This window comes from Periophthalmus magnuspinnatus, chromosome 3 (genome assembly GCF_009829125.3).
Source record: "Periophthalmus magnuspinnatus isolate fPerMag1 chromosome 3, fPerMag1.2.pri, whole genome shotgun sequence".
NCBI lineage: Eukaryota > Metazoa > Chordata > Actinopteri > Gobiiformes > Gobiidae > Periophthalmus > Periophthalmus magnuspinnatus.
The window spans coordinates 25,659,354-25,667,922 of NC_047128.1; the positions used below are offsets into that span (position 1 = coordinate 25,659,354).

General features: G+C 38.7%; 1 protein-coding gene across 2 annotated transcripts in view; it reads left to right on the forward strand.

Annotated features, from left to right (window-relative positions):
* The window catches only part of ntrk3b (neurotrophic tyrosine kinase, receptor, type 3b), a 222,742-nt gene extending 218,449 nt beyond the window's left edge, over positions 1–4,293 (forward strand). For both annotated transcript variants that reach the window (XM_033990909.2, XM_033990917.2), the window contains one exon: positions 3,451–4,293. In XM_033990909.2, the coding sequence (XP_033846800.1) occupies positions 3,451–3,636 (186 nt within the window). In that variant the 3' untranslated portion in view covers positions 3,637–4,293. The remainder of the gene's footprint in view (positions 1–3,450) is intronic.
* The last annotated feature ends 4,276 nt before the right edge of the window (positions 4,294–8,569 follow it).

The window sequence follows — 8,569 nt, forward strand, 5'->3', positions numbered from 1 at the left end:
AGCAAAATGTGAAAATCAAAAGGCTGCTGTTCTAATGAGTTTGTGAACTTGGTATGGGAGACAGGACTTGTAACACACTCAGATTTCAGGGTAGAGGGCACGATCGTTCATTATAACAATGGTTTTAAATGAGCCTCGGTAACAAGGGTCACTTAGGTCCTTTTCCTTGCTTTTTCTTGTTTCAATCATGATTCTATCCACAAGATTTAGCAGCTTTGTCAAGTTGTACAAATCAGATTAATGGTGCACGCTATTTCCTGTGGCACACCCCAAATCAAATCAATGAGCCCCCTAATTACTATAAAAGTATGGTAGATAACTTAACTGTGTTCACATTGTATCAGTTTTTAACAGTGCGGATTACATTACAAATTAAACTAAATTTCATGTGGGAACAATAGACTGCATATAAAAGTGGACAAAGTGAGTGTGACGTCGACTCCAGTGAAATGAAGCTCATCGAGGCTCGCAGGTATAGGTGGAGTCGAGTTCCAGTATCATAGCAACCAAAGAGCCAATCCGGAGCCATACTGATGAAGGTAACGCCCTTTCCGGCCCCGCACCGTTGGTTTAGTAGGTAGCAGGCGCCTAGCAACACTGTCAATCAGCTACAACTAGCGCTAGCATGAGCAATCTCAGGGAAAGAAGACGCCTGATTTTTCTGTTATTATGTTCATATCTTAATTCACGGACAAAATGGTGAAATAAAAACACCAGGATCATGTTGAGGGGGTTAATATAAACATTTTAAGACCAAAATGACGATGCTCACTGCAGTAGTTACAGAGAGATTTTTCAATGTAAAGTGAATTGGGGCCAGGATTGATGGAAGGGGAAGCACACCCACGATCACGTCCTATTTGGAACGCAAAATGACTATTAGAGGATTTTTAAAGGCGCACTACTTTTCTGATAGAGGATTGGCCACCTACTTGCCTTCATGTAGATGCTATTGCGTTATCTAGAATATTCCATAGGTTAACTATGTCTACGGAGACAAGCAGATGACGACATTAGGCCAAGTTACAGGTCAGATGCTCACAGTAATAATGCATTTTTTTCAACATACTTTTGAGCAATAACATGGGTAATTGGATAAATACAAAATAGACAAGTTTAATGCCATATTGTGGAACGTTTCAGACTAAACAATAGCATCTTCATGGAGACAAGCTGATGGCAGACTCCCCCCAACACAAAAGTTACATAGTGCACCTTCTAAATAAAACTGCTTATACTTTTGAACACAAATACTAACATCTGAAACATGGACACATTCTTACAGTATTTTTTTCCTTGAATTGTGTGTTGCATTTGCTAAGCCCTGTGGCATGATTTGTTATAGAACATTATACGCTGCATTTTCACCCAGCATCTCTACTCTTCTATAATTTAGCCCTTTTAGTAATGGAAGCTTACATGTAGTGACCCAGTCCACACCACATCACCACTGGAATGAGCTTAGTTCCATCCATTTCTTGACATTACTCACTGAGGCAAGTGAGCACAATTTCATTTGATAAAGGGAGGGTAATGTCAAAGAAAGTCATTTAATATCAGAAAGTGTAGGAAACTGAAATGAAATCTGGTCGAGTAAGTGGCATGTTATAAAATAAGCATTCGCTCCCATGACACCAATTTTCTGTTGAGTTCATGCGTATTCTTACAGTATTACCGTACATGCATTTATTGCTACAATCCTGTGTGAATGTGTCAAATTGAATGCCTCAGCTTCAATGCCTGACAAGCCTATTATCATATGGTGACAGGAGAACAAAACACACTGAATGAGAAATTAGGTATGTCTTTGTTGACGGCAGCCAGAGCACATGCATGGGACGCTCCCACAAGTTTGTTTAACATTTTCTAAACAGACGCTTTTTATTGTTCTTGACAATCGGGCAGAGTAAAACATATCGATTTGAATATGGATTAGGTTACTCTCCACAAATGAGTTTTCAGCTAGAGCCCAATCGAAAGATGCTGTGTGTGGACATTGTCTTATTGTGTGGCTGTTATAGTCTGAGACACTATTTGTTTTTGCTTTTGCGCTGTGGTGTCAAAATCAACAAGGGAGGTTTTAAAAGTTAGAGATGAACAATGCGGCTTTTCCACCATTTACATCCTACGCTTTTTTCATAGTGCGTATCTGAACCGTTTCAATATAAACTAATCAAAACATTTCAACATAAAGTGTCAACCTTGTAGAGTGTGAAAACTTTTCTTTCTTAGTGCCAGTAGTTATCAAAGTGAAAAAAACAAACACATAAACTAACAAAAAACAAAACCCTGTAAGGTCTCAACTTTGTCTCAACCATCTTTGTTTTAATGGAACGTTTTCATTTTAATAAACTGGTTGCTCTTCCCTTCAACCCTGGAAGAGGAAGCAGTTGTTCCACAAGAGAAACTACTAGATAATAATTGAATAGTTTGTACACCTGATTTTTGTTCCTGCCAGTACAGTCTTTTTTTCTTTTCTTTTCAACAAGACTACAGTATTTTGCTGACCTGCATGCAGCCCTTCAATCTGGCACCCGAAAAGTTAATCACAGTAATTATAGCTGAGCAAGAACCATATTTTACAGAAACTAGCTCATGAGCGTTTGTAACACCGATGATCATGATGGTCCAGCCCTTCTTCACATGGCCCAACATGCTGTGCTGTTTGCAGGCTAGAAATGATTAGCATGACCCCTGATAGACCCATCCCTTTGAAGAATACAGGGATGCCTTTGGAAAGTAAGGAAAAGTTTGGACTGTGGCAACCAGTTTAAATGTAACTATTCTGTGTCACGATTTGAAAATGGTAAAAATGAGGTACATCCCCCTTAAGCAAGTGACCTTAAATGAACATGTGTGTTTTTTCAGAACATGGTCGTAAGCTCAATAAGATCATCAAGACCTAAATCTACACAGGGAAGTGTTTGTTGTCCAAATGACAGACTCTGACTTGACAGTTGTATAGCCATCATTAGTCAAGCCCATGTGGATGCACTGCGCTGGCCCACACTAGACACCACAACGAGCATGTTTTTAAAAGGAAAACTGAATTTAGAGTTTGTATATAATCCCTCTGTCAGACCGAGACACAAACATCCCGACAGTGGTGGGGCAATTCCATTAGCTTCTTTGTGAAGCTAATTAGAGCAGCCGCCCAAAACCAAATGATCAGTGCCTTGTTAGCAGCCCAATATCCACCAGCACACATGTTCAAATAACAGTTAAATTCTGGCTTGGGGAGGGAAAGAAAATGCTGTCTCCCTTCAAATATTGCACAAATTTAAGAGTGAATGAATGCAGTTTATTTCTTTCATCTGGCTTTCATTAGTTCAAAGCTCAGAGGACAGCTCGCCTGGCGTCACTGCTTTCTCATTACCGGCAAACACAAGCAATCAGTGAGTGAAAGTCGCAGCGTCTCACTCTGCTGCCTCTCTCTATCTCCCCCTGCAGGTCATCGAGTGCATAACCCAGGGCCGCGTTCTGGAGAGGCCGCGGATCTGCCCCAAGGAGGTGTACGACGTCATGCTTGGCTGCTGGCAAAGGGAGCCCCAACAACGGCTCAACATCAAGGACATTCAGAAAGTCCTGTTTGCCATGGGGAAAGCCACGCCGGTCTACCTGGATATCCTGGGCTAGAACTGAGCTTTTTATTTTCGGAATTCTCTGTCAGACTGAAAGGCAGACAGGGGTCCCACAGAATCCAGGAATAACCAAACCAACCTGCTCCACTGTCAAAACACCTACAAAGTTTGGGAAAGGACTTAAGTGCCTGCAACACTTTTGGATATAGTGGATTAAAACATATTCAAAAAAACATGCACTTTTACATTTGTTTACTTAAGATGTACAGCTTTGGAGAAGACTTTTTTGTTTTTTTGTTCTTCAAAAACTACGAAAACACAAAGGCGGGAGATAAAAAGGGAAGTTATGCTGACTTGCAATAGGAAAATGGCCACCGTTTGATTCAAGAGAGGACACATCAGAGTTTAATCTATCTTGGGTTTGGTTTTATGAATATATAGAGAAATATGACATATATTTTATATTTATTTGTTTTGGAGGTTGAGGGGTCTGCCATGTGTGTTGCAAAAGGGCTCTGGCCCATTCTGAACACATCACTTGACAACAAACTTGTGGCAGGGACTGGATGGAAGCCTTACTTGCACTCTGATTGGCTGAAACACCAGATGGTAAACAAGAAGTACTAACACTGAGGACTACCCAATCAGACAAGCGACAAATCTATTTTAATTTAAAGCTAATGTACATATTGTAAAATTCTATGTGTCAAAATTATGTTAACTTATTTTTACGATTTAGTTTTTTTTGTTTTTTGTTTTTTTGTTTCTGACTGTGATCTGGTTGGCTACAAAGTATAAAAGCTACAGTGTTTTTTATGCTATTCTAAAAGGAGCTTACTCTTGGGAAATTACCTGTGTCAGTATTGATAAGTTGTCAATATGGTCATGGTGAAGGGTGGTAAAAAACAGCGGCTCATCGATTGAGAAAGACTGCAATGGATTATGGGATACAATCAGAGCCGCACTTTGGAAAACAACACCTTTTCTCCCCCATCGTCTTCACTTTCCACCTCCATTTGCTTTTTCTGGCTAACGTTGATGACATCACATCCGTTTTCCCACACACATTTAGAGGGACAGACTGGAGCTATTTTTGTGTGCTTTTTCTTTTTTTTTTGCTCTTGAAAAAAAGTGTGAATCACCTTTTTCATTGCAGGTGTTAAAGAGTTCTTGTCACATTATCAAAGTTGTGTCTCTAATTAGAATTTACACTGTTTTGATCCTGGAAGTCAATGTCATAGTCTTATTTTTGCACTTGTGGCCTTTGCACGTTTAGGGACATTTTTACATCAGCAAATTTGATAAAAATGTGTTCTTTTACAACCGAAAAGCCACTGTTCGGTTGGTAGTGTTGTCATACATAAACTCAACATGGATCTTCTGATTGTATGCTGTTAGATATTTGTTTTTATTTTAAGACAAAATGTGGTTGGAAAATGTGAGTGGTGAAATTTCAAGGGAAACATCTGTTAATTATTAATAAAAATGAGTTTCTGTTTTGCAAAGAGAATCTGCAAAATTTTCTCAGATGCTAAACGATGACCTCAGGCAACCATCCTATTTTATGTTGTATCTGGAGATTTTGGGCCAAAAGGCTTCACATCTTTCTGATGATCCTGATCTTGACACAAATCGTTAATGTTGTCTCTCTGCTGTCACCCCTTGGGATTCTGTAAATCATTAATGAGCATCCATTTATGTCAATGTCTTTTATAGAAAAAGCCGCAACAAAAATCCATTGCGTTACCCAAAGCGTTGAGTTTCTTGTGTATTCTCTTGTGGTAAAAAGGTCCAAGACATTTCGACACAGCATTTGCAGGGTATTGTGATCCTTTTCATAGTGATTTGAATATTGTTTCTGAGTTTACATTTTACTTTGTTTTATTTTTCATTTCTTGGATGAACTAACTGAACACTTTTTGAAGCAAAGTTGGCATATTACCATGTACATGTTACAGAATATAAAATGTGGTATAATAACTGCAGTATATAAAGTACTGATATTCCATGATAGATCTTTGTATTAATGTGACTCTCTTAAGAAAATGTCTTTAAACAATCAAAAGCGAGCGATCTCTTTTTCCATTTTGTCTTGTCTTATAAAGAGTGTGATTTTTTTAATACATTTTGTCTGTTTAAATCTATCAAGAAGGGTTTTCCAGACATGCGTGGATCTCTATTTTTAATCCCAGAGTGTCCCAAGTGACTGAAACTACCCAGTGCTCTGAAACATCTTATTAAGTCATCGACTAAAGCATAAGTACCTCTTTAATGTTTTAAAGCTGTCCAAAAGTCTAGTATGATCATATTGTAAACTAGCCAAAACTTCAACAAAATTCTACAGGGCCGTTTAACTTTAGAGCCAGTAAAGTGTTTTTTATTGGCTGTTGGCAGAAATGACCCATTGAGAACTTTTCATAAACCTGGCTTAGCACCGTCACCTCATAGCAAAGTTCAAATCCGGGCCAATTTTGTGCGGAGATGTCTGGTTCTACTTTTGTCACCTGTCGGCACAAGACGTAAGATGAACAACCTCACAATATTTCCCTCCCCTGTATGGCCTAACACCTTGTAGTAGATTCATTTGAGCAGATTTCAGCATGTTTTATACTTGTTTTGTCTGGATTTTAGTCTCGGTCTTTCTCGAAATCCAAAATAAATAATTGTTGTGAAAAGCTTGAGGACCCCTAATATAAAAATTAAAGAACTTATATTACACGAAATGGATTCTTGCTATAATGTTGTTACTAGCTGGAGTTATTTTTTTGGTTCATTCGCACATATTTAGTAATCCTTTATCATCAAAATGCTCTGTTCCACCTTGTGATGTCATGAAGTGGTCATTTCCAAGTTAACAGCTACCGTTTACCTTTATTTCAGTAGAGATTGGCAATTCCAGAGCTGAAATTATCCAAATGATTCTAGTGAAGGTGTGCGGAGTTTAAAAATGCAGTGGCGCACTTCCTGTATTACGGCATGACATCACAAGGTGGAACAGGAAGTACAGAACACGGTTTAAATACGCAGAGTTTGTGTGTTAAACGTGTGAAGGAACAAAAACACAACTCCAGCTTTGTTTTTGATGACGAAACAACGTTATAACATACAGGCCCTTTAACGATGGTGCAATAATTACACTGTAACTCTGATGGCGATGGATATTTCCTAGTAACACTGGACTTGATTATGGCAATATTTGATCATCATTGTGTCAAAGTTATTCTTCATAAATCTACGTAACTATATTGTCGTAAAATAAAAATAAACATCAATCTTTTTGGCTATTTGTAAAGATAAACTGTGAAATCTGGCTCCAGGATGTTCCCCACAAGTCCCTGAAGTCAATTCTAGCGCTGGCTACAGATGCCATGTTGGCGGTTCATTGGCTCTCGGACAGCTTAGTAGCACAATTTGGGAATGGTTGCAACTGCCTGTTTTACCTTCAGAAATTAGCATTACATCTGGATACACAATTTAATAACTACTAGAATCTACTGAAAGTTTGCTAGTTTCCTCATATAATTGATCAGGACACTGGACGTTACAGCTCATAACGGCACGTGGTTACCTCATCTGTTTTACTCGTCCACATATCGAACAGCAACCCACACTCTTTTGTTCTGACAAGTCTTTTAAATAGGACTTGAAAATGGAGACGCGGTCAGAGCCTGGAGATTTGAGGTCAGCAGGCAGTGTGTTATGATGCAGCGTGTATAATTGTTTATTGATTTACATTTACACAGTGTTTTGTGGCCATTGCCTGCTCTCTTAGGGTTTGGTGAGCAAGTGCATGTTTGTGGTCTAGTCCCGCTTATGTCAGTCTTTGGTTTCACTGAGTACTGTGAAGTGGATAAATGCATTTACACATAATGGATGGAAGTATTGGTCTGTAAAGATAGCCTCCTAGGATTTTTGAAGTGAAGTGTTCAGTGATAAGCTCAGTAAACTGCAGGCAATTCTTTGAGCAGCTGCTTTGTCAACCACAAACAATATAACATGGAAATAGGTCTGGGCGATATGCCAAAAGTGAACTATTTAAATTTTCAGTTTTATTTTATTTAGTCTTATTAAAAACAAATAAAAAATGCTTTCAATGTTCATTTTCTGAACACAAAACAATACATCATTTTACTCATGGCCGTTAAGCACAAAGGCTTTTTTTTTCCCCCCCACAGTATAAACTTTGCTCTAAACCACATGATTTTCCTGACAGAGGATTAGCTGTAGACCTTTTGATTAAAATGACCCATACCACTGACAATTAGAAATGACTGGATCTCAGTCTTGATTAAAATGGTATTAATTGCACAGTCTTAATGGAAAGAACCACATAAAGACAAGGCAATTAAAAGGACTTGGATACTTGCAGTGATCCGAAAGGAATAATTTACAACCAAATGTATTTTATAAATGAAATGATTTGTAAAATGAAGCGTATTACGTGTAGAGGCCAAGTGACCCTGTGCCACAAAGCCACTCAGTTGCAAATGTTTTTGGTGGTGTTTAAGACGTGTTTCCAAAAAGTGACCTCAATACTCAAAAAGATGCACTTCAAATGCCCTTTATTTCCATGCATTTACATAACACGCTCAAAAGACTGTTCCTTCTCACATATGCAACACCTGCTGCACTAACTACTTCCCCTTTAATAGGCACAGGTGAGGCCCAGGTCAGAACATGCATTCAGTGACACCTAGAGGCTGGAGGTACATTTTGGCTGCTACTTTATGTATACTCTGACCAGTACCCATGTAGTTCTGGGGTAAAGTCCTTCATTTCCCTATCTCTCTTGCTTATCTTGCTTCAGATGGTCATATTTATACCTAAAAAGTAGCAACACACACACCTTCACTAACTCTCGTAGCAGATCCTGTGCTGGTGCCAGACAGAGCAATGCGATCTTGCTGTGGTTATTCTTAGTCATCTCACATTGTCACAGAAAAGTACAATCTAGTGACTTTTTTTGGTTGGCATCGTACCAATACTCT